Below are 27,694 nucleotides of genomic sequence, written 5' to 3' on the forward strand. Positions count from 1 at the left end.
GTGACTGAAAATATCTATAAGCTCACACGTGGCGTTGTGAAAGTAAAACTACTGTACCTCAAAATTCTACTTGAGTACAGTAGCCTACTTGAGTAAATGTACTTAGTTACTTTACACCACTGAAAGTACAGGTACTAAAAAAACATACAGTACTCAAGTGAATATCCACCACTGCATCTCACCAGTGCTGATAAAGCCCATAAGCTAATTGGCAATATGGCCAAGTAAGAGATTGTAAACAAACTGTCAAATATTGATTTGTCATTTTATGATTGTATGGGTGCTATCACTGTATTTTAAACATTTGTGTGTAATTTCAGTATTAGATAGCCTGCACCTTTGCTTTGACTCTAGCCGAGAGGAAGCCTTTATGACAAAGGTCATTAAATAGCTACATACCATCTCAGAGCTGGGCTATTAGGTGCAGACTATTTGTTTTTATATTTGGCAGCCTATAGGACATACCCACATACTGGCTGTTAGAGGGTTTCAACAACTTTGGATGCCCAAAAAGGAGGCAAAAAGGTTGGCAAAGTATTGTGCTGTAATTGGCAGCAGCCATATGGCGGAGAGGGTGTTACTTATCTTATACCCATAGAGTACATCATAGATATTCAACTGGCGGCCCGCGGGCCACGTGCGGCCCGCGAGGAGCTTCCTTGTGGCCCCTGGCCATATTCCCCAAAAAAAATAAAAAAAAATAAATACATTTTCATAATTATTATTTATTTTAACTTTGAATTATGTTATCAAAGTTAAAACAGTACAAATTATTTATCCTTCATTAGTTCTTTAAAGGCCATCTTTCATTGGAACTTAACTTAGAACCTTAAATAGAACCGAATTAGACCCGAAAAAAGGTTGATTTATATTGGTCAAATAGAACCGAATTAGACCCGAATTAGACCGAATTAGACCCGAAAAATTTCGCGCGAAATTGTTTGCATGCGCGCAAATTGTGTGCGCAAAATTTGCGCGCGCGTGCATTTGCGCGCACTGTGTGGCCCCGAACTCCAAATAATTTTGCAGTTGTGGCCCCCTGCCTAATCTAGTTGAATACCCCTGGAGTACATGTTTATTGTAATGTGAAGTCATATGCCAGGATTATGTGAATGTAACCTTACTGCACCTATAATGTGTGTGTGTGTGTGTGTGTGTGTGTGTGTGTGTGTGTGTGTGTGTGTGTGTGTGTGTGTGTGTGTGTGTGTGTGTGTGTGTGTGTGTGTGTGTGTGAACCACCCTTCGCTGACCGCTACAAGATCTTCTGTGAGAGTCATCCGCCATGGCTTATAGTTGACCAAGAGGTGCTGAAAATAAACCAGCTACGAAGGGTGTTCGTAAACACAGTGAAGAAGCATGAGGATCTTGATGCTTCAAACTACAGGTAACTCAAATACTATGTGTGTCTTTGACAGTACTGGGAAACAAAACAAAAACCTTTATGCTGAAAAGTATATTATAGATGTATTCCCTCACAAAAACGTCTATGAGAGTATATTTAAACTAAATTGGCGATCATTGTTAATACGTCTTTATTGATACACGTGTGCTCATCTTTCCCTAACATTTTATGTTGCAGGCAGGATAAATTGAAGCGGAGGTTGACCCCTGATTTCCCCCAGCTGGTTTTTCACTGCCCTACCAAGTGCAACATCTCTGAACATACATACATGTCCTTCCTACTGTAGGTATTTTAGGAAAAAGGTTTGGTGATGCAGGGCTGCAAGACATACTCATTGAGTCAAGTTGGTGCCCCAAATCCATCAATGGTGTGATCAGTGGTCATCCACAGGAGATGCAGTCTGCACTTTCATATTTTGTCATATTTGTATACTATTTAGCTGCCGTTGCACTGTCAACCAACATTTCTCTGTTCATACCTGTGAGTGACACAGAAGGCCTGATCTGGGGGGTGGGTGGGAGGGTTGATGTACAAATGACACATGCTGTGACACACTGTGGTATTTTAATAAATATTTCATACCATATGTTGTAATAATTTGGAGCTTTAGTGTTTTTATTTTACTGTAGTCCATTTTTGGCATTATTCCAATCTAGAGGGCTGATTTTCAGCCATTTTGGGCCAAGGAGTGCTGCTTTTTTTCTCCTACCTTTCAGTACACAGTAGGTTGTGACATTTTCTATGTATGAAATATAAGCTTTTAGCTAAATGTGCTATGTGTATGTTTCATTGTGCTGGGCACCAATCACTTCAGTAGAAGCGTTTTCTTTCTACATTTCATGATCAAAATTCAAACATGAGTACACTAAGGCACCAATACTTGTTTCAGATGTTAGGTATATGTATTTATGACATTTGAGAAAGATTTTGTGTTGCCAAAATCAGTTTTCAATATTTTACAAGCAAAAATAGCAGCAAAAGATTTTCGTTTTTTGGTTATTCACTTTAATATACATTTCTGGCTTGTGAAAAAATACTGCAGGATTTTGTGCGGAGATACTTTAACCCAAAGTCCACAAGGGTATTGTCTATGCAAAAATGCATTGAAAAAGTAGATCCAAGTCGTGGGAACGAAATTCATTTTCTAGGCACTTTTTGGTGGGTCACCACACGGCCTATAATGCCAAATCATGATCACCTCAACACATCGTCGGGGACGGGGATCAAACCAGTGACCTCCGGACTACAAGACTGCCTTTCTTCTCATTGAGCTAGAGATGTGATAGACCTGGCAGTTTCTGTTGATATGTATAACTCATGAGAGGGAATGACAGCAGGTGAGGTGGGTAGATCCAATCCATGGGAATAGGCCAGGTGGCCTGTTGCTGTTGCTCACTTTCTACAAGAACATAATTATGTCAGAAAATGGACAAACACATATTGTTAAGCATTTCATATTATATTTATCAATTGCACATGTATTCACTGATACAGTCATGTTGTGTGCAATGAAACTTTAACGATGCCTGCATCAAGAGAGGCTTGAACTGGCAACCTTGGTGTTGTGAGGCATTCGTTTAAGGGAGAAGCCATTGGACCAACAGACAAGATCTGTGAAAAAAAGAGATCACACAGATGATACAGTTTCACGCAAATAGCAAAAAAAATCCTCGGTTTAAGTGTTTTTCCGAACTGCTCAAAATTGCGGACAATCTAAGGGTGGTGCTTACTGGTCAACGTGATAGATGTGTTCCTCATTAGTCAAGGCACATGTGTAAGCAGGTTTAATGGCTGTCGGCCAAACGAGGCATGACTTTTGCCTGTTTAAAGTTTGCATTTTCAAAAAATCGCTATAGCGCCCCCCTTTGACCAATTGGAGTAAGATTGGTTTCAGTGATATTACCGCAAAGTTTCAAAGAAATGTGAGTTTGCATGTATGTGTTAGGGGCAGATGAATAATTGTCATAACACTGCAATATTCATTGGCTCATTAAAGCTTCATTTTTTCACTTAGAAAAAATCTGCTCCCTATTTTATGTTGGCATAGGTCCAAAGTTCATGTGTAAAAAGTTTTGTGCAAATTGCTCAAAAATCCCAGGATTCCATAGATTTGAACTGTTTTTCATATAATTCAAAATGGTGGGAGATCTAAAGGTCAGAGGTCAAAAGTCAGACTGTGAAAGTTGTTCAGCATGAGGAGACGCATATGTGTATTGAAGTTTCATGGCTGTAGGTCAAACAGGGCATGAGTTGTACCTGTTCAAAGTTGGCATTTTCAATTGAGTGCTATAGCGCCACCTTTTGACGAAAGATTGTGAGATTTATTTCTTGATAGTTTTTCATGACCATCTATCATATGGTCGAGTTTCGTAAAAAGCGCATGCACGGTTCAGCCAGAACTGCAAAAAGTATCCAACATTTATGACAGCACTCACCAAATAACTTTAAAAAGAAAAAAAAAGACAGAGACAGTGCCTTAGTTTCACCAATTTTTTTTTTGAAACTTACAACTTGTTTTGCTTTGATGTAATAAAAAAGAAACATGAACCTTGACATTAAAAATTACAAATTGAAAACAGCTTCAATTATGAATATCAACATCAACCTCAAAAGTTACTTTTCTTTGAAATTACAAATTAAACTGTTTTGAAATTACCATTGTTGGAAAGTAACTTAATGAAAATTGCCCTGAATTGCCCTCTATAACAAAAATAAAAATTAAAAACACCTTGAATATTTTACTTATTTCAGAAATAGTTAATCTTTTACTGAAGCGGGTCTATGCCCTTCTCAAGTTGATGATGTAATTTGTCCATGTGTTGTCTAGCCCTATGGAATGTATGTGCAAATACAAACCAACTTAATACTTCCTAAGGTTAATATGAGCATCAAATCAATATTTTAAATATGTTGTATTTGCACATACATTCCATGCCATTTCATGGAAGTTAAATTATCACTGAGGATTTTCACAGTGTAGATTGGGGTCCCACACATAAAGTATAACATATGTATCAAATGGGGGTCTGTGGCCTAATGCACATCTACCTGGGGGTCCACCCTTAGAATGAAAAAGGTTATTCCATAGTGAAGGAATTCCTCAGAATAAAGTGAATCAAACGGCCACACTATTCTCCATCAGCTGTGGGTCCATGTATGTGTAATGGACTTGCAGAGACTGGTTTCTCTTGTGGACAGCTGCACTGCGCTCTTTAAGGTCTTTTTTTAATTGGGCCATGAGCGTCAATGGAGTCTCCTCACTGAATTGCTGATCTGGATAATCGCCAAGAGGAACCTGAGGAAATAGAAACATTTATTATAATACAGGTACATAAACACATTTTCAGTCTGTGTATTCACAATAGTTACAATACATACATTTGCCCTCAGACGATTATAACTGCATTGGTGGGGTTATTTTGACTGTGATGTCATAATGTATAGCCTACGCTAGCATCCCTATCCTACAATCTGCCAAAATAGCCAATAGGAAATAGCTCACAAGTGACGCGCTGTGGGCTTGTACATCAGCTATTTTTGGTGAAGATATTCACAAACGTAACTTGCAAGGCGCACCTTTGCTCTGACCCGCACCAAACTTGGTACAAACACTGTTCAGGGGTCTGCCATGACAATAGTCACACCAGGCCCTTGAGTTCCATTACAGAAATGGCGCCCTGGCTGTCATGGTGGAGGAGTTATAGTGACCAGGATTACTACATGTTTTTGTGAGGGTATTAACTACCCGCAGGGCTTGAGTCTACAGCCATGCAATTTGACTGGAGACAGTCTCCAGCCATGTCTCCAGTCGGTCTCCAGACGTCAGGGGGGGCCCCCTTGTCTCCAGTCGCCCCCCTCATAGACCTCCATTCACTCTCCAGTCTCCAGAGGCCCCCACCTTCCTGAAAATGTCTCTTGTTTGCCTGTCCCCGCCCCCTTCACTCTCTCTGAGTTTCTCAACGGCAGCCATCTTTGTTTACATTTAGATGGACAGGAACACTCTATGCTTTTTAATTCATTATAGACCCCCACCACCAAACAATGATGGTCCCTTGGTGCTGGTTAGGACCCAATAACATTTCGATTTTATGTTTTATATGTTTTTGATGGCGTTAAGGCCTGGATTTGGACATCTCTTCCACAGCCTTTTATACACTCTTAGAGTTAGGATTTTAAAGTATAGATTGCTGTCCCAGAGGTAGAAAATGTTCAAATAGGGGTCCTTGAAATGAAAAGGTTTGAGAACCACTGTGATAGGGGATATGCATTCATATTATTGTCTCCGCCAGAGAGTATGTTTTGCACCCTGTCTGTCCGTCCGTCCGTGTGGGTGTCCGTCCGTCTGTCTGTGACCAGCTAATCTCCAGGACCGTTGGCATGATCGCAGCGAAACACATGGGCATGTTATAGCGCCACCAGGAGGCCGCTTTTTGCAAAACAATTTTTCTGACAGTACTCCTACAGATTTTGTCCAAACGTCACGTTAATCTGTACACAGTATATACAGTAGTCATTAAACAAAACGTGTCTTTCAGATTTTCACTATCATCAGTGTTTCCTTTTGTTTACACATGATTTTTTTCTATTGATATATTGCATTCATGTTCATGGGTATTTTCAGACATTTAACCACCTGTGAGGGGTTGTGAGCTTGTAGATTGGCTATTTTCAAATAGATGATGTATATAGGGTTTATAGTGGCTAGCTGATTTTTATACTATATAAAATCTGAGAATCACTATGCTATTGTATAGTGTGATTACAGCTTTACTAAAGGAAAGCTGTGTGGGTAAAGCCAGGTTATTCATATCTTTTCATACATTTTCATGCAAGTAAGGGCATGGTGTGAACATGGCAAAAAAACACTGGTAGTAGGTACTCCTGGTTTCTGCTGGGAACAGGGTTCGAGTCCCTGCAGCGCTGTGCTTACTGTTTCACCGTTGTCCTGTTATATGTTTACATAAAATGTTAGCACTCAATTCATAGACCTGAATGCACTTTTAATTATAGTACATCAAGCAGGTAGCCCTGTGATTACATCTTTATAGCACATGGTTGCATTACAGTGCAACCACAATGTGATTACGTTCTTATTCACAATGCAACGTTTTTGTACTCCAATGTCATGGTGTATTAGTCAGCACAGTGGATTAATATTTCGATCGATCTGGGATGTTAAAGTTGTGCAAAACTGTGGTAAATGAATTGCCTCTTCAGCTAGATCAAACAGCAGTCACTTATAACTGTTGAGACTCCTAGAACATTAAGACGTGTTGACATGGATAGCTTTGTGTCTAATAACATCTCTGTGTTAATGAATGGGGTATGAGCATTATGTCATACAGTGTAGATTGTAGATCGGACCATGTCGTACAGTACACGGTCTACAGACCATGTACTGTAGACCATGTCGGTCTACAGTACAACAAACTATTAAGATGTTTGTGATTACAACATGTACTGCTTGGTGTTATGTTTAAAGTAAAGTAGGCCTTGCACAAGCCCGGGATCGAACCCAGGACCTTTTGACCATGTCATGTGTAAATGACATGCAAATGGTCCAAACAGGGACACACCCTAATGCTAATCTGATCCCTCGCACATTGACTGGAGAAACCTCAGCCAATCGCTGGCCTCAAAGAATGCACTACGGTACGGCTCATCCCCACCCGCTGAGAGACACGGGGAGAACATGCAAACTCCACACAGAGTGGGCCCTTTCGCCAACCCCACCTAGGGTATGGGCACTGATGACGAGGAGGAGAAGACACGCCCCCAGCGCCCACAGCGTCCCCTTGCGGGAATCGAACCCAGGACCTTCAAGCTGTGAGGCGACCGACTGCGCCACCGTGCCCTCCGTAAGATGGCTTTTAATAAAGGAAGGGACACTTACAAAGTCACTGGGCTGTTTGCCGAGCAGCCACAGGGTGGCCATGCCATGGACCGTAGTGTGGATATCAGGAAGGGTTTGTAACATGCTGCTCTCACTTGAGCTCCCCTTAGTGGTGGGAGGAGGACATTGCAGCGTGACGGGAGCATTGGGCATCCAACCACCATAGTCAAACTATAAGAATAGAAATAGATGAAGATGTTACACATATGCATGTTTGTATGTCTGTCTGTCTGTCTGTCTGTCTGTCTGTCTGTATGTCTGTCTGTCTGTCAGCCAATAGGTACAGAGAGGGGGCGGGGCTGAAGCAATTTCAGCCTGTCCCTATTGGCCGTCTAAGTTTACCTAGTAGGTTTTGTAGGTGTTTTGATGCTGATAACCAGAGTTATGGCTGTTTAAAGCCCAGCCAATAGGAATTGTATATCGGCTATTTTCACTTCCTGTTTGGCGTCTAAGTTTGACGCTTCGCTACAGTCACACCGTTTTACGAAAACCCAAGCTTTTGATAAAATGTCATTGTTAACGTCTTTTGTGAACTCTGAGCGAATTTGAGGCGGATACGACAATCTGCCTAGGAGGAGTTTGTTAAAGTACAACCCTTCAAAATGGCGTGAAATGAACAAAAACGCCACTATAAATTCAAAACGGCCAACTTCCTGTTTGGTTTCGGTTATGGCTCCGGAGACTTTTTCATAAGTCGGGACATGATACAGGTGTGTACTGATTTTCATACATGTAGGTGAAACCGTATTGTGGGGCTTGAAGCACAAACTTTTGTAGGGGGTGCTATGGGGGGCATTAGGCCACGCCCCTTTTTCTGATGATTTAAATATGTACTTCTTCGACACAGGTGATGTGTGTGCAAAGTTGCGTAACTTTTGTAGCACGTATTGCCTCTCAAAAACGCGATTCATGATTCTCAGAGTAATAATAATCATTGCAGTTTCAATAGGGCTTCGCACTACTGTTCAGTGCTCGGGCCCTAAATTATGTAGCTTTTATGCAGAACTCAAACTTAATGTGGAGAGTCTGTCACGTCAGTCAGTGGCTCTATGACAGTCTGTCTGGTCAGTCAGTGGTTTTATAACAGTCTGTTTGGTCAGTCAGTGTTTCTATGACCGGGAATCTAAAAGGACATACCTGTCCAGAGTTGACAGCAGAATGCTGGGCAGAGCAAGTGAATATCACCATGGTGACAAACTTCACCAACTCACTCACTGAGCTGAAACAGTTGGGCACTCCTGAGTGTGGACAGAAAACATGAAAGAAAACAGTTGTTGGTCAAAGGAATCAAATCATTACATAATAATTATGGTAGAAGCATTGTGGTAACAGGAACATAATACAAACGTGCGTGCGTGCGTGCGTGCAGAACATGAAAAAATAAGGATATTTTGAAACAATAAATTCAGGGGGCTTATTTATCAACTGTCAGAGTAGGACTGCTGATCTAGAACCTTATCATTACTTTTAATGACATGTAAAACAGGTCACAGGTCAGCGCAACACTATGCAGACATCAGTCCAGGTCTAGGCTTTTATCCCAAGACTGGCCTTTATAGACAGACCTTTTATCTCAGTCATTCATTTTGATCATTCTGTTCTGCTGGTTACAGACAGAGTAGTGTGTGTGTGTGTGTGTGTGTGTGTGTGTGTGTGTGTGTGTGTGTGTGTGTGTGTGTGTGTGTGTGTGTGTGTGTGTGTGTGTGTGTGTACATCCCAGCAACCCTATGCAAATTACCCCCTGACAGAAAGTGTTTTAACTATTTTAACTGCGCATTTGTTGTTTGTGTACATTGATTTTATGATGTCATAGGTTTTCCCCCCTATGCCACTTTCCAACAGTTTGTACATCAGACCCTCATGCCAAATTGAATCGAATGCTTTTTTGAAGTCGACAAATGTTTTTGTTTATTTGGTTGTCAATTAGGGTGTTTAGAGTGTAAATGTGGTCTGTTGTGCGATATTTTGGTAGAAAGCCAATTTGTGATTTGCTCAGGACATTGCTTTCTGTGAGGAAGTTTAGAATTCTGTGGTTGAGGATCATGCAGAGGATCTTTCCGAGGTTGCTGTTTACACAGATCCCGCGGTAGTTATTTGGGTCATATTTGTCTCCACTTTTGTGGAGTGGCGTTATCAGCCCTTGATTCCATGTGCTGGGGAAGATCCCAGAGCTGAGCACGATATTTAGGAGTTTTAGTATGGCCATTTGGAATTTGAGGTTGGTGAATTTTATCATTTCATTTAGAATACCGTCTGCCCCACAGGCCTTCTTGGTTTTAAGTGTTTTTATTTTGTCTTGTAGTTGATTTGGGAATCTAGTGGATTCTGGTAGTCTTTTACGGCTGACTGACAAAGAGGCTAGAAAATCTCCATTTTGGATGGGTAGTTCGTCCTGTTTTAGCTTATTAAGTCTGTTCCAGTTTTCCCAGAAGCTGTTTGTCTGTATGGAATCTTCGATATCTTGCAGTTGGTTTCTAACATGTTGATCTCTTTTTTCTCTTACTGTATTTTTGTATTGTTTCAGTGTTTCCCCATATTGGAGACGTGTGTTGTGGTTGTCTGGGTCTCTGTGTTTTTGGTTTGATAGTTTCCTTAATTTTTTCCTGAGATTATTGCAGTCATTATCGTACCATTTGTCATTCTCAACATTTTTTCTGGCTTTCCTGTTTGATACTTTTAGGTTTGCTAGTGAGGCTGTTAGTTCAAATATATGATTGAGGCCTTCTACTGCCCTGTTTACACTTTCACTGTTTTCTTCAAAGGTTTTTTCTAGGAAATGATCCAGTTGTGATTGGACTTGTTTTTGCCTAATAGCATTTTGGAAAGCTTCTGCACTATGTTCATTCCTTCCACACGTTACGTCCTACCGGGGAAACTCCCCTCTGTCGGGTGATAAGACACAGTCTACTAACGCCTCATTGAAGGAAGCATGAACTCAGTACGGGGCTCTCCCCAGGCTGGCAGAGGGAGAGTAGCGCCCAGGAATACAAGTTTAGGCAATTGGCACTGGGTGAAATATTGGTTAACCAATCTCGGGATAAAAACACTTAGATTAAAAATGACCGGGTAAAAATGATCTTGTCAGACACAACCAGGAACATCAAAAGGGCAGTGACTAGGGCGCCAAAAACGGTGAGAGTGTTGAAGTGCAATGCTCAGGTGCTGGGAAGAGGAGCTCTGCACTGCTCATAGAAATGCATGGTAGACAGGCGCTGGCAGCTCAGAAAACTCTTTGTGTGCACTAAGGGCCCCCTAAGTGTACCTGTGCTTGCTTGGGAAAGGAATCCATGCTCAAAGATGTCCTGAATCCAATTCTGCAGCTCACTGTCTTTTTGGACCTCACCATCAGTCTTGTAATAGTAGCCGAGGATCCCCTCAACAAACCTGAACAACACAACACAACACAACACAACACAACACAACACAACACAACACAACACAACACAACACAACACAACACAACACAACACAACACAACACAACAATGACCTCAGCATCAGTCTTGTAATATCTTTTAACACAACACAAACGTACTGTTATATAGTCCCATTGCTTGATTCTGATTGGGTGAGTCCCACAGGCAAAGTAATTACTGCTGATTTTATTAGCTTGTTTACTCCGTGACATCATGTCCCATTACGGCGTCCCCCCCCACACACACACACACACACCTCACGCGTCGCGTCGGAGGATTACTGATGCATTAAGTACAATGGACCACATTGGAAAGAAGCCCCTCTTTTGTTATCCTTTAAGCATGACCTTTGACTGTACTGTTAATAATCTTGTTAATAAAGTATTCAATCAATAAAAGCTTAACCTTCAAATCAGAGGTCTTGCCTATTTGTATTTGGAGCCAATTAGAATTGCCTCCCGTTTAGTTAGATTAGAGTTAAAGGTAGGGTAAGTGATAAACTAAACAGAAAATACATTTTCAGGGTGGGTTGCCATTTTCAGCCAATCAATAGATAGTACCCATGTATCAGCCTAAATTTAGTTGTGTTCCACTTTCAATTTTGTCTGTTCATTTCTTTGTGCCATCACTTCCATATCCACTTGTTTATTCTGTATCCTGTATGAGATCTCTCTCATAATTGGTATTCCGACCTGAAAATGCATTTTCTGTTGATTAAAGAGCTGGAGAGACATGGAGACTCCTGTTACTGAACAAACACTATATATATATACTGTAGAGCTGTTTACCCTTATTTTAACAAATAAAAATCACTTATACCCTACCTTTAACATTTGACAACTTCTCACTCAGGGGGCTCTCCAGAGTGGCTTGATATTCATGGGACATAAAACATTTATAGTAAAGCAGAATCATCAGATGTTCCTACCTGTGAATGATGGCCCACAGTTTGAGCCCATCATCCCTGTAGTAGAATCCTGGCACAGAGTCCATGCCACGCTCCTTGATGTCATCAGGTATACACAGAGAGCTGTAGGTCAATGAGGACGTGGCTCTCTGCAGGATTGTCTTCATAGCGTCTCCACCTGAAGCCGTAAACTGGAAGACACATAATAGGAAAATAGGACAGCATTCGAACATTTGGCAAACTTAGCAGATCTACAAGTTCCCAACAACTTGATGATAGATCTACAATAGGCTGTAGAGGGAAGATGGGGAAAAGAGGATGGGACCAAATATAGACCCCTGGGGGACCCCTCTTAGCAAAGTATAGTAGGGTTTACCACATTAAGAACTGCAGGCCAAATCTACAAATGTCAGTGTTTCCTACCTGATTAAAAAATCCATTCTCAGAGATTAGGTATCCACGGGCCAGGCTGTTGATCTGCAGAGTGTAGCGGGTGTGAGGAATCAGGAGCTGAGGAGGAGGAGGAAAAAGAGAAATTGACAATATTGTAAATTAGTTCTTTTTTATTTCATATTTTTTATCCCTCGATTTTGTAAGCCTTTTTTCACCCGGTGCCAATTTGCTAAGTGATCCTGGGCACTACACTCCCCCCACCAGCCTAGGGAGGCCAGGGCCGAGCTCATGCCTCCTTAAATGCATGAGAGCCAACTGACCTTCTTGTCACCTGACAGGGGAGAGTTTCCCTGGTTGGACGTAGCGTGTGGAAGGAACACGTTATTCCAACCAGTTCCCTTCCCCTCCATCAGGCAACCCGGCTGACCAGGGGGAGACAGTATAGTGACCAGGATTACTACATGTTTTTGTGAGGGTATTAACTACCCTGGGAGACACGGGGAGAACATGCAAACTCCAGACAGAGTAGGCCCTTTCGCCAACCCCACCTAGGGTATGGGCTCTGGTGACGCGGAGGAGAAGACACGCCCCCAGCGCCCACAGCGTCCCCGGCGGGAATCGAACCCAGGACCGTCTAGATGTGAGGCGACAGCGCTACCGACTGCGCCACTGTGCCCCTCGAAATGAGTTCTTAAGTCATGATAACTGTATCATCTAGTTAATGTTATACCCATTATAATTGTATTGCTAATATGTGAATATGACATAAGTCAATGTGGTCATAATCTCAACTGGATTTGATAGTATTACCTGGTTGTGTCGCTGCACAAGAAAAACATTTGATTGAATTCTGATAGCTGTACCTTGTACAGAGGATGGACCATGGGGACATTCCTTAGCAGTGACAGAGCAAAGGTCTCTGCCATCAGGTGAGTGCGCAGCAGGTGAGCGTTGAGCTCGTGTTCACTGAAGTGGGCACTTCTTACATAGATCTTGGCCATCAGCCAGTCATGCTGGGAGTCAGTGGGCAAGAAGATAGGATTGTCCTCTGATGGCGTCTGCTTCAACTGTAAGGAACAACATGAGGCACTGTCAGAATTTACTACTAAATTAAATTAGATGAAATAGAGAGTATGCACAATGTCACGTTTCCAACGGGACACGCCCCCCTCATCTAGAATGAGTGGCAAAACATTGAGCAGAATCGAGCATTGGAGTTAGGAAGCGCTCGTTGGAAATCACTCAACGGTCCTGCGTACCACCTGTTTCTACATTGCACATAATGTAGGAGGCAGCAACACGTCGCGTTATTGAAAACGAGCTTTATTTTGTATTGACAGAAAGTAGCTCATAACATCTCTACGGTGGATTTTTGAGAAACATAAACTTTGCAGATAGAAAGAGGATAATTCAAGCTTTCCGTACAGCTGCAATGTTGGTGAGTATAACATCGTTTGATACAATCAGATAGGACTTTTCTGTTTGGATGTATGGGCTGTGAAGGCCAGAAGTAGTTTTTTGCCACTCAGTAAGCGTTCCCGCATAACTTCAGGGTACAATGATGTCACGAGCATGGGACCGTGGGGAACATAGAACCCGGGGAACATAGGGATGACCCCACACGAGCATAGCCTCTATTGAATTGAATTAAATTGCATTCGGCTCAAACCTTGATACACAAGCCATACTCAATTTACTGGCATCTGTGACATGCAGGGCTGCTACTTTGTGAGGAGTAAAAGCTCCTGTTTATTTTGTGATATTAATTCACATTAATTTAAACTGCTGTTTGTGAGTATCTCCACACAGAACACAAATATTATGCGGTGATGAAGTTACATAATTATTGTCAAAACAAGGTTGTTACTGTTTATTATTTTATTTTTTTTATTTAAATCTTTCTTTCTTCTTTCTTCTTCTTCTTTTTTTTTTATACCACACATACAAGCATCATCCTTCATGAATGAGGCATCACGAAATTATAGTTTGATGTTACAGTTTTTGCTGACACTTTTTTGGATTGTTTATTCGTCATACAGATACAGTCTACCATTATTTTTCAATGGAAGCCAGCGACATGAAAATTATAAAGCTACATATGACGTTTGTAGCTGCTACAAAATTACATTGACTGGATCTGTAGAGGCCGCAGCAGAGTAATTAAATAACGTTTTCTTTCCGGTGAAATATTTAACATTTTGGCCAAAAAGTATATTTTAGACTTAGAGTAGAGTTGGCTTTCAACTCCATAAAACCGTCTTTGTTTTGGTGAGTAGTGAAAGAGTATTTTTTTTAAAGTACTAAGATAAAAGTACTCAGTATGCACAATGTCCTATTTCACAATTTTCCAAATGTATATTAAATCTTTTGAAAATAGCAGATCTCCAAGCTCACAAGTTATTGCATCGCAACCATTGTGAGCTTGTAGATCTGCTATTTACAAATGGCCGAAATGTACGCACACGCACACACACACACACAAACGCTCTTCCCAAAACATGATTTACTATTCTGTCCCTATCGGTACATAACTCGGACGGCACTGAGTATAGGCTCAAGCGAACTTGAGCCATGAGAGGCACCACGAGTGAGCTAAAGCGAGCGAGTTGCCGTGCCGAACGTTGCCTCCGTCATGGTCCATATCTATACTTATCGGGGAAAAAATTATAATCCGCGGTGTTCGGTAAAAGACTGTCGTGGTGGAATTCGATCATGGAGAGTTTGGTTTGAGTGTCCAATGTTTAACAACACGCCACTGAGTCAATGGGTGGGAAAGGTGTTTTGCTCTATTAGAATTCGACACCTTGTTTCTTTGGTGTTTCGACCAAACGGGGCGTCCTGTTTCTTTGGTGTTTCGACCAGGCGGGCGTGGTTCTCACACAGCAAATGACGTAGGCGGAAGGGAAATGAAAGGGCGGGGCTTGCACCTAAACTCCTTTGAAAAACACTTGAATGCGGATCACTCAGATTGGAGTTTACACCGACCCGCGGCCAGTCGAACCAATCAGCTGCAGCTACGGGCCGGATCTTTGTGAGACCGGGTGTGACGCCATAGAGAAGCGTCTGTTCCATGTCACTATTCATCATGGCCACTACCACGAACAACAACACAACTACTATAGTTGCGCAGCTACTTTACGTCATGTAGACACGTCAATATGATTAGTTGGAGTTAGCACGCCTAGACGGTGATAGACAGACGGTTCCATCCAATCACCTGCCAAGTAGCTTAAAAAAAGGGACCGCCATTTTGCAGCTGTTGGGATACCGAGGTCCCAGATGGAAGTAGGTTGTGAGAAAAGTGTGAAGCAAGCTTCTTCCATCTGGCGGAGTCAGATTAGTTCTTACCTGAATGGCGATGGGCATCAGTTTGTGGTCAGGTGTTGAGTGCAGCAGCATCAGTGGAGCCATCAGGTGTTGCTGCTTTTCGTTGATGATGTTTGCTTCCACTCCATCCAAATCCTTGTAGTCACACAGGAAGATGTTGCCATTCTGTTGGAAACATTAACAATGTTAGTATTGCTTCACATTGCACTCATTCTGCCCTGTCACAAGTATTACATAATCACCTGATTGCCATTAGTTGAGCTAATTGCAATTATTTTTGCATAATCGTTGGAATTGTTTCCATTAAAAATAAATATGTTGAAGAATGTTCACAAATTTTCCAAAGCCAAAATCGCTGATCTACAAGCTCACGTGTCACGATACGCAGTTGTAGATCGATTTCTTCTTGCTATTTTCGTACATCTTTTGAAGTATACAATTATACCCTTTCACTGCCAAGGACGACTTTTACGACTTTTTTTCCCAAAGGCTCAGACTGCCAAAGACGACTTTTACGACTATTTTGTTTTCAGTGGCAAAAAAAGAATCACACCCAGTGTGAAGTGAGTGGTGCCTTTGACGAGTTCATTTCATTAAGCTATATATGAACAAAAGGGGTTCTCAAACTTTTTTATACTACAACCCCATATTATGAGGGATATGTTTTGCCATCCATATCCATAACAGTCAAACCGCCGGGGTCATTTGTTTATTTTTGGAACACAGTTCTTATCAGACTTATCTGGAATTCAGAATGGGCCCAGGTAGGATGTAAATTATGTCAGACTTCGGTACTCTATGTAATAGATGCAATAGTATTACACTATCCATCTTAACTCAATGCTGATACCTGGGTTGTTTGCATCTAAAAGACAACGGTGGATTCGGCCATACTCCCAAATACCTGTATTTGTGTCTCAAAGAATAAAGAATCACTTCACTATTTAAGAACAAAAAAACCCAAAACAAAGCACCTTCATTTCCTTTTTTAAGCTCCGCCCACCCTGGAGGCTCAGCATGTCATCGGTGACAGGGAAGTTGTCTGGCAGGGCTGAACAGCGGCGGATCAATATGGGGTTGACACCATTAAGGTACTGGTAGCCGAAGAAAGCATCCTCTGTCCATTGGCTCTGCACGTAGTCTGGAAGAGAGATGGAACTCTGTTTACTCTGCTTTCTGTTTAGTTTACTGTTCAGCCAAGCAGCATTCATTTTGCATTGTTTAGAACAAAGTTGACTTTTTTGTTTTCTTCACCATGTCTATGTGTCATTATCACTGTGCAAATACAACATTTTAAATGCTAAACACGTATCTATTCCATTTTACCAGCCTAACTATAAACTTAAATGAATGTAAACCATGCATAATAAATAAAATTGGTTTAACACTGAACCATCATAACTATGATTATTAGATGGCCAATAAGGACAGGCTGTAATTGCTGAAGCCCCACCCCCTCTGTATTCCTATTCCTATTGGTTGGGCTTTAAACAGCCATAATCCAGTTCCCAGCTAAATGCCCCAAATTTGATAGGTGCTCTTAGACGGCCAAGGTCTAGGACAGGTTGTAATTGCTGATGCCCCGACCCCCTCTGTGTTCCTGGGGTTTAAACAACCATAACTCCAGTTCCCATTATGCTAAATACCGAAACTTGGTGGGTGGTCCTTCCAATTTCCTCAAAAATGACCACGGAAGTGGTCATTTTTTAGTTTGCCGTCCTATTTCCGGTTTGTCGGATTGCCTAGAAACTAGAAACCCACACACTCTCTGAGGGGTGTGGAGTGCAGTGGTGTAACCCGAAAGTGGATCTGTTCACTTCCAGTTTTACCAGGAAGTGGTCGTAGACCCCTACCTCCCGAACACAAGGTCGCACAGGTATGACAGTGGACCTGGGTGCAGCAAGCGGATCGCTGCTTGGCAGCAGCGTTATAGCAGTGTTTAACACTTCAAATGGCGCAACATAGGACTAGGTATGAAGGCCATGTAGCAGCCTGAAAATCTAGTAGGGTTAAAGTGGTTAAACTGATTTTGATGCTATAACCATTTAAACCCTAGCATCCGTATCGTGGGGGAAATAGCAGATCGATAGACAAGCTCTTGTCGATCAGCTATTCAGTGAAAGCTTTCCCCAGAATAACAGAAAAGAGAAAATGCACTCGTATAGAGCCTTGAGGGACTCTACTCAACCATATGGGGTTTAAGTGGTTAACCTATTGTTAGTGACCCCCTGGAACCCCCCCAATGACCCCTGGGGGTCCCCAGACCACACTTTGAGAACCACTGGAATAGCCAACCTGCAATTTTAGTTGTTTTGACATTGGCAATGGCGTCAATGTTGTTCCAGTTGTCCTTGCGGTTGATCAGAGCTTTCAGTTCCAGCTCCGACAGACTGGGGAGTGAAACAAGCACAAAGTTTAAAATAGAGAAGAGGACTGCTTCAAAACAAAACAAAAACATAAGAGAACATTACAAATGCATTCAACATTAAACTGATAACTACTTCTGTGTCAACTGGCTAGGCCTTCAAGTGCCAAGATGTGAACTTTTCAATGGGTCCCTAGTTTGAGAGATTAACCATCACAGACAGACAGACAGACAGACAGACAGACAGACAGACAGACAGACAGACAGACAGACAGACAGACAGACAGACAGACAGACAGACAGACAGACAGACAGACAGACAGACAGACACACACACACACACACACACACACACACACACACACACACACACACACACACACACACACACACAGGCGGGATATTATGTGGTCAGATCCACATACCATTCACACATTACATTCTTCAATTCAACACTAGTGTCAAATAGCATATTTGTATAGGCTATTTTGTATACGTTATTTGCATTTACATTTATATTTAATATTTAGATGTAAATGGCATTCAGCATTTCTTTCAATATATACTTTATATTAAAGGGATATTTCACTATCAAACACGTTTGGCGAAATGTTAACATCTACTCAGGCTTTTGTGAGAACGTTTTATGGTATTTTTTGTTTTTATGGTATTTGATATTCATTTTATCAGACACCCCCCATCTTCCTATACAAACCCATACTAACTTAAAACTCCATTTTAACCATGAAAGATTCATCAAAAACACCCGTCCTTGTAGTCCAGGGCAAACTAGCGGTTCACATCAAAGTAATTGTAACAGTTTTTTTTTTCTTCGCAGACCATTTCTATGAAGTCACCAGTACAACATACTAAAAGTCCTAAGACATCCTACTGTAGTTTTGGTAATGTGTTTAATTGGTATCAATCCAAAAAGGCCAGCAATTATTGTCAAAAAAAATCATAAAATGATGATAACAAAACATACTTATTCACAGAGCATTTCTATGAAGTCACCAGAACAACAGAACAATGGCCACCAATTATTGTCAAAAAGCCATATAAAATGATGGTGAGTAACATTGTCTATTGTCTGAGATTTCAATTTACTTCCAATTACATTTTGAGGTGAAGAATTCAGATAAAATATCAAAAAAGATATGTTAGCCATTTTGTAACCAATATAACATAACTATAGGGTGTTATTACCAGATATTCTAGCAGCATTTCACATCAAAGTAATTGTAACAGAATGTTTTCACCATACAGTATTTCAATGAGGTGTCCAGAACAACATACTAAAAGTCCTAAGAAATCCTATCCTGCGGAAGTATGTTTAATTGGCATCAATCAAAGATGTCCAGCAATATTGTTAAAAAGCCATATAAAATGATATTGTGTAATGTATGGAGAAAAACATTATTTCACAATTAGGCTACTTGTATGAAAAGCTAGTTATAACTAGCCTGGGATCCAGCCTAATTCACTACGTTCAGCTGATTTGTTTTTCTCACTTCGCTTAGCAGTCTGGCCAGCCTCCTATTCGACTTTGTATTCTAATGACGTAGACTATTTTAATGATGTAGATTTTAATGAATGAAGAAAAAACTTCAATTACTTTGATGTTGAGGTCCCACATTTGCTAGTTTGCCTGGACTATTGGTTCTGGTGACTCATATTGCCCTCCTAATATGTGAGGGACCGTGTTTTTTTTCAATATTTTTTTCATTTATTTATCATTTAGTTTTTTTTATAAATGTATTTCTTTTTTAAATAATACAATAAAACTATAAATACAATGAATGAAAAAAGTCGTCGAAAAAAACATGGCCCTACAGTACATATTAGGAGGGCAGTATGAGTCACCACAACCAAGGATCGGTGTTTTCGATGAATCTATCATGGTTAAAATGGAGTTTGAAGTTACAGTTTGTGTAGGAAGGGGGCGTGTCTGATAAAAATGAATATCAAATATCAAAATACTGAATCAAGCAACTTAAAAACTGTCCGGGGTTCTCACAAAAGCCGAAGTAGATGTTAAAATGACCCCAAACATATTTGAAAGTGAAATATCCCTTTAACATGAAAAAAATCCATATACAATACTTGTAACGCAGTGTAAACAATGTCCTCTCATACAATAGTCAATAGTAAATTATTCACCTCTTAGCTGCAGTGAAGAGAAACTGTGTCTCCTTGGTGAAGGAGAAACGGACTTCTAATGGCATATGTAGAGGATCATCACATTTCATGCAGTGAGGAATGCCGTCTATATATACATGCCACCTATGGAGGGAGAGAGTCAACTGGCTTGGAACACCTTGGGTAATTTGACCAGACAAACTTGAAGCTATATATAGTCTTATATCAGTGATTCTTCATTTTTGATTTCCAAGACACCCCTGTTTGACATGTGTAGCCAGGCCATATGAACCGCTATTTGATACGTCTTTTGAATCTGTATTCATTACTCTGAGAGTGTACAGAGACCTGTAAGCGTCCATTTGGACCCCTGGAGGTCCACAGACCCAACATTGAGAACCAGTATGTCACATAACATCAGACTCACTGATAGACCTGCTTTCTCTGCTCCAGTTCTTCTTCTCTGCATTTTTTGGCCGAAGGTAGTTTGTCCTCAAAGGGTAACAAAGCTGAAAGGGGAAAAAAAGGAAATGTAGTGTTGGTAACAGGTTTAGAACTTTAACCCATTAAGACCTGAGGCCAATTCTAAAAATGTCTCCTAAATTTCTGAAAAACTTCTGTTTCAGTGGTTCTCAACCGTTTTCATGTCAAGGACCCCCCAAACGATAAGTATTTGGCTGTCGGCCCCCATCTCAAAATATTTTGTTCCAAGGACCCCATGCAGAAGCAAAGATTTGAGTTAAAAATATTCGCTATAAAAGTATAAAGATATACTGTATTGAAATACGTTTTTGACATTTTTGCACATAATCTTTTTTTTCAAAAATAACAGATCTACAAGCTCATAATGCGGCACAAAGACGTGACGTGCTATGGGCTTGCATATCTGCTATTTTTGAATAGCCAACCAATGTGCTATATATTATCATCAAAAACGGAATACCATTTTGTTAAGTGATAGTTTTGACGTAACCGGGAATTACACAATTAGTGTATTTAACATAAGTAGCATAATTTGTTCGCTGCGGTCGCTAGTCAGTTTGGACATACATTTACATTGACTGGTTCTGGAATCTGGATATCTGAGGCTGGACTTGGAACCAATTTGGATTGGATGCTAATTAGGCACCACCACACCAGAACATCAGAGAGTGGACCCAGACAGCAGACACACTACCGTGGCGTTATCTCCGGTCTCAAGGAAGTGATAAACAATCTTTTTCATAGCCTACTCGGATGTCGGTGTGTTGCTGAATACAGTGGATTAATAATGTTTTAAATCCATATGGGATGGGATGTTATAATTGTGTACAACTGCATATTGGGACATTGTTTATTAGGCAGGCTAACTGGCCAAGCCAGACAGTTAGGCTACTATTATATTCTATAATCTGTACAGTTATTTAACATGACAATACAACTATTTTGTAGTTAAAGGTCATGGTGATTTAGTAAATACATTACTCTATAAATCCATCTGAGATATGTAGTTTGTGACTGGGTAAAACTGGAGTTTTACTATTTATTTACCAGGGGGTGTATATTAATGTATTTTCCAATGCCTTGTCGTACATGTGAAGCTATGGACGTGTCATAAAACTAATGGGTGATAATGATGTTACGCTATTATATAACTGTTTAATCAGGCAGATCGTTTTATTTATAAAATAAAACCTGATGCTAAGTTGCATTACAGTAGGCCTATTGTACGTTCTACGTTTTTATTATCACATCAATGTTTGTATGATTCTCTCTGTATAATAAAGCTCTTGTTGAATAACTGGGCTGTTAACTTCTGTATTCATTTTATGCACGGATAAGTGTATTAAAGTTATGTTTTGTATGTAGCCTACTCTGTAACAGTGTGACGCTATATGGGCAGGGGTCATCACCATGGCAGCTTGTGATATATAATTGATAATCTCATCAGTACAGACAGTGCTTCAACCTCAAAAGGGCCACTTAGCGGCACAGGTGAGTGGGTGCGTATTATACCATTATGGCTAATATAGAGATTGCTGGCTTTTCAAAAGACAGTGTTACTTCAGGACAGAAGGAGATCGAGTTCACCCAGCTAAACCATTTGATTGGCAAGGTACGGTAGCTAGTGGATTCCATTAAGGTGATCAGGTATTCTCTGTTGATGAGAAAGTCCAAAACATGCACATGTAACAATGGAAAAAGACACACACTACAAGCTACACTTGATTTGTTTGACATAATAATTACATGTTATTACATGTCACGGAAACGTCAAGGATAAAATGCCAATGGAACACTGGAACAAGGAAACTTGAGAGACAAAAACATGATGTACATGATGATTGATTAATGAAGGGCATGACAGGATTCTAAAGTAATGCAATGTCACAATAGTTTAATGCGAAGGCACCTAACTTTGATCAGACGTGAGCTAACTTTTAGGTTGGAGGAGGTCCTAGGCTGTGGATGGAGGGTTACCATGGATTTTGATTGTGGAGTGTTATTGTTATTGTCATTATTGGACACTTTGAAACACTGTCTCTCAACTAACGACAACAAGCTTTACTTGTCCAGTTCTGCCCTCCTTTGCCTTGGTAGCAAATAGCTCCTTCTGAACCAGGGGTCATCAACATGTCATTTCAATGTAAAAACATATTCTAAAATACACAATTGAAACTTAAAATAATGTGTTTGAATAATTTTGGTGACTCATAAAGTGTGACATTCTCATTAATATGTTGCAGGAGATTTGTGGTATTGTATGTTGTACCCGTACATGATTGCATCATATGAGGCCAACAAGACAACAAGATTACCTGAAAATGTCAAAACATCCGTTCAATCCTTGAACTTGCACTATTAATGACTTTAGTTGATTTTTCACTATTTAAAATATAGTATTTATTCATTATTAATAATTATAGCTTGTAGATTGGCTTTTTTCTAACCGACAGTAACAATATCTAGCCTATATATGGATCTGTATTAGTGTATGAGTCAGTTTGAGCAGATTTCATTCTAATTGGCAACTATGACTGCCTATGAATTTCATGGGCCTGGGTAGGTCATCCTGGCATGGCGAAGATCTGCCCTGTTGTGCGCAGCAGCGCAACAGGTGAAGGCAATTAACTTAAAGAGTAGCTGCGCACCAAAAGGCTCAAACGATGTCAAACTGTCACATTCTATCTGCTGAAATAAACTTCCCATTTGGATCATTGTTCACACACGAAGAGAACATGGATATTGTTTGCAAAAGGATTATGTATTGTCCATCAGAGCGGTGAGATCACAGCTTCTCTCTACTTTTGTATGATCTTGATAGTGTTTGCTGTTTGCAGTTATTAATTTGTATTGCTATTGAAATTCGACGACATGTTTTTCTCTCTCTCTCTCTCTCTCTCTCTCTCTCTCTCTCTCTCTCTCTCTCTCTCTCTCTCTCTCTCTCTCTCTCTCCCCCCTCTCTCTTTCTGTGCGCTCTTCTCTTGCCGGTGGTTGTTTGGTGTTATAATAATTTATCCTACAAGCTAGTCAACGGTGATGTGAGTGACCACAGTGAAAAATGGTGCAGGAAAAGAGCAAAAACAGTAGGCATGTCATCTGTTGAGAAGGAGCACCGAGGCAAAGGACGGCAGAACTGGAAGTAAAGTTAATTTATGTCAGTTGAGAGAAAGAGTTTCAAATTGTCCAATAATAAATTCTTTCACCGAGTGTACTGGACCAAGGTCAGGTTAGCCAGGATTTATGCTGATGTTGACCCAACGTGCGATAGATGCCACCAGGCTCCAGCCAATCTTTTTCATATGTTTTGGACCTGTCCTTCCTTACACTCTTATTGGTCATCTATATTTGATACTATTTCTGATGTTTTACAGAGGCCCATAGATCCATCCCCTATTATCTCCCTTTTTGGCGTTCTCCCTGAGACCATTTCTCTGCCCAAATATCAATCAGACTTTGTTGCTTTTGTGACTTTGTTGGCGAGACGTCTTATTTTGACCCATTGGAAGAAAACATATTCACCCTCCCATTCCCGCTGGATTTGTGATATACTATACTTTTTAAAATTAGAAAAAATTAAATACACATTGCGTGGCTCTATCTCAAAATTCGATAAGGCATGGCAGCCTTTTCTATCGCACGTTGATAATCTTGCACTCGATCCCCCAACGGAACCTGAATGAGTCTGTAACCTGCATATATGGAAGTATCCAATCTGATATATGATGAACCCTTGGTGTGTGCCTGCTTATCACCTCACTGACATGTACAATTGCTTTCAATGACCTGTGCCTAACTCGATGTAGCGTTTATAGATCATGGACTGTTTTCTATATACATACATGTTTTTGGAGATTTTACGTTGTGTATTTGTTTTGTTGTCTGTTATTATTATTTTTTTTTCTTTGAATGTTGTCTGTTTTTTGTTTGTGTCCAATAATGCTAATAATAACCATAGTAACACTCCACAATCACAATCCATGTAAACCCTTGATCCACAGCCTCACCATCAGACCTCCTCCGTACCTCTGATCAAAGTTAGGCACCTTTGCACAAACGATTGTGACACTGCATTCCTTTCCATCCTGTCATGCCCTTCATTAATCACTCATGGTGTACTGTATATAATTATCTGTTTTGACTCTCAAATCATTTTTGCATCGTTCCATTCGGCACACCTTAGACTTTCTCATCAACATAGGTACCTGTTCACCTTAATGGAAACCACAACTATTAAAGTTGACATACAAAAAAAATAGTTTAGCTGGTAGAACTTAATCTCTTCCTGTCCTCAAGTATGGCCCTTTTGCTCCTGCAATGTAAGATGGAAGCATTGTCTGTACTGATAAGACCCAATTATTGAAATCCCAAACGGAATATATGGAATATACTTGGACCATGACACATTTAATGCCTGTCTCAGGACTGCCACCTGCCAGTATACAGTGGATAACTTCCCAGTCTCCACGTTTTCGAAAGTATAGCTACCAATTTAACCCTGACATCCTTGTGGGTACAGGTACATGAGTACAGGTCTCCGCCAGGTCAGGTACGTTATTGTGGCCTCCTGGTGGTGCTATAATAGGCCAATGTGAAAAGGGTGCCATTTCCTCTTAGGGCTTTCATGGCAATCGGATGCTAAATTCATGATTTGAGGCATTTTGTTCCAAAAATGTGTTTTGCTAAATTAGACCTGCTGGTGGCGCTATAACAGGCCTATGTGAAAAGGGTGGAATTTTGTCCTCGGCCTAGTGGGAATGTGCGTGTGCAATTTCACGGAAATGGCAAGCTGCGTTCATGATTTGAGGTATTATGTTCAAAACGGACCAATCCTACAAACTTTGGAAGCCAACCTTAGCCAATGAGGATGGAATCTGGAAATCGGACAGATTTGTGTTGATCACATGACTATAGAGATAGCCTACTGTGTACCGATTTGCATGACGTTTGGATAAAATCTGTAGGAGTACTATCAAAAAAAGGGTTTTGCACAAATTGGCCTCCTGGTGGCGCTATAACAGGCCCATGTGAAAACATTGGGGCAGAGGTTATGAATTGAGACAGGACCCACGGGCGGACGTACGGACGGACGGACGGACGGACAGGGTGCAAAACATACTCTCTCGCCATGGCTTTCGGCCTGGCGGAGACAATTACTGATCTACAAGCTCACGGGAACACAGAACAATGACATGTAACCGGCTAGGCCTACAGATGTGCCACTTCAAAACTTCACATGTCCTGCCATCGCCAAGACAGTACATTTTCAGGGGATTCCCAGGGCAATAAGAGGGACAAAGAAGGGCATTTAAAATGCTGAATTATTTTGATGATCACTGCTTTTATGATGCAAATTAATTTGAGCAACTGGTCAAATCACCTTTCGCCTCATAATGAGTCTGACACCTTGTTCAACACACATTCTTTTGTTCTCATGTATATGGATGTCTGTTGAAGGGAAAAACGGGGGTGTGTAGTGACAACTTCTTTTCAGGGGCAAAACAGTGCATTTTAAGGGCAGAAAAGGGAGGAAAAAAATGCATTTTCAGGCCACTTTCAGGGAAAGAACAGTAACGTGTGAAGTTTTGAAGTGGCACATCTGTATGTGATTCTGGCAATATTACCTTTTTTAAAGCACATTTTGCTATTTTCACAGAATTGAGGCAGCTATTAGCAATCATTTGTTTAGCTGTCTTGTTGTCAATTTTGTGTACATGGTACCATGTGCAATAGGCCTACTAAAAATCTCCTGCAACTCATGTAATCAGCATGTAACTTTACGAGTCACCAAAGTTATTAAACACATTTTTATATGTTTCTACATTATAATGAAGAAATATAGGCTATATCTATCAAAATAAAAAATGTGCCATGGACATAGACATGTCTTGCCACGGACATGTTTGTCCGTGTACGGACATATTGATGCAGGATGGCAAACAAACTATAATAATTTCATAGACCTGGTTGCTTATTTCTCGCCAAGGCTGGCAACACGGCTCACGTTCCAACATGCGCTCTGTGGCCGCACTGAGGCGATTTAACATGGGGCAGATGTTTCAATTCTAAGTCTAAGCTTGCTCTTCAGTAAAACCACATTTGATAGACATAAATATCACCTACATATTACTGATTAGAGAGAAGTTTATATTTTTGTAATCAGTTCATTATTTCCTGCATAATCGATGAATAAAACTGACGTGTAAAGTGAAGCATTGCATTGCAGATGCACAAATTGTCTTCTTTAAATAGACTATCATCTTATATATATACAATTGACACAAGGAATTGACACCCTCCCTTCTGCTGATTATAGTAAAATGAGTTACTATAGTAAAAGAATCACAGAGATTTGTTGACAATAATAGCCTAGTAGAGAGAGGTGCGCGCTTTGCGTCCTGTCTCCACAAAGCCATTGCAGTGTCTGTGTGCCCTTTGCGGGTGGTTTTAGAATCTGCTGTGCCCCCTCCCAAAGCCGTACCCATGTGTGTGTGCAGAATAGCAACGTTGGGGATATAGCAACAACACGCCCACGGGCACGCCTCCGCGCGCAAGTAACGGTGTCGGCATAATGGGTGACGGGTATAGCAGGTGCAGAATAACGTTTTGGGACAGCGCAGCTCCCTTATCCGTATTTAACAGGTTTAGGGTAGGGTTTAGTGTTTAGGGGCGACCACTGAATAGCGCCCTATATGCCCAAAGATCTATGTTTATATTTGTTACTGATCTATTGCTGCAACTTATAATATCAGCTGCTATTTTAACCTTATGTTTGTACAATCGATAATTCCACCCACTGTTTTTCACATTGAAACCTGTGATGTGAAAATAAAGTTCAAGTTGACGTTGAACAAATAATACCTCATTTTCACAACAACCTCACTAACCTTTGCCCTATCTGAACAGGTGTGTCTTTCTATCGGCGATCCACTGGTAGATGGGGAAGTGGTAAACGACTCCTTCTGGAGACGTGATTTCAATCTTGGAGAGGAACCAGTCATCCTTCACGAGGCCCTTCTTATCCAGCTCGATCAGCACCAGCTCACCAAGGGTCACAGGAGAATCCACTGAGAAGCTAGAGCTCTGAAAACACACATTGAGAAATATTTCCCAAAAATGACAGACTCCCCGTTGATTCTCCCTTGCTTAATTCAGACATAAGTCAGACTTACAGTGTCTCGGAGGAAGTCGAGAGGTCCCTTGAAGCTGGTGAGCTGGGTTTGCCCGCTCTCACCCTTCTTTCCCACCAGTTTGATGTAAACACTGTCCAAGGTGGACGCCAGAGAGAGGCTACCAGTGTACACTTTCACTTTGTATGCCAACATGTTCACACTGGGGAGCAGAAGGAGAGCATTAGAATTACCAATCTAATG

The 27,694-nt window shown here is 40.8% G+C and overlaps 1 protein-coding gene across 1 annotated transcript; it reads right to left on the bottom strand.

Annotated features, from left to right (window-relative positions):
- Positions 1 to 4,517: 4,517 nt before the first annotated feature.
- On the bottom strand, positions 4,518 to 27,649 carry LOC311041944 (polyunsaturated fatty acid lipoxygenase ALOX15B-like; the record flags this gene model as incomplete). The annotated part of the gene is made up of 14 exons (XM_084052425.1): positions 27,494 to 27,649; positions 27,209 to 27,404; positions 20,269 to 20,350; positions 19,863 to 19,985; positions 17,633 to 17,727; positions 16,312 to 16,478; positions 15,359 to 15,502; positions 12,874 to 13,077; positions 12,041 to 12,127; positions 11,639 to 11,808; positions 10,558 to 10,679; positions 8,433 to 8,533; positions 7,296 to 7,466; positions 4,518 to 4,697 (listed from the first exon to the last, which is right to left on the bottom strand). The coding sequence occupies exons 4-14, from the start codon at positions 19,949 to 19,951 to the stop codon at positions 4,518 to 4,520; spliced, it is 1,530 nt and encodes a 509-aa protein (XP_083908551.1). The 5' UTR covers positions 19,952 to 19,985; positions 20,269 to 20,350; positions 27,209 to 27,404; positions 27,494 to 27,649.
- Between the last annotated feature and the right edge of the window lie 45 nt (positions 27,650 to 27,694).

This window comes from Gymnoscopelus microlampas (genome assembly GCF_963454915.1).
Source record: "Gymnoscopelus microlampas genome assembly, chromosome: 3".
In the NCBI taxonomy this organism is placed as follows: domain Eukaryota; kingdom Metazoa; phylum Chordata; class Actinopteri; order Myctophiformes; family Myctophidae; genus Gymnoscopelus; species Gymnoscopelus microlampas.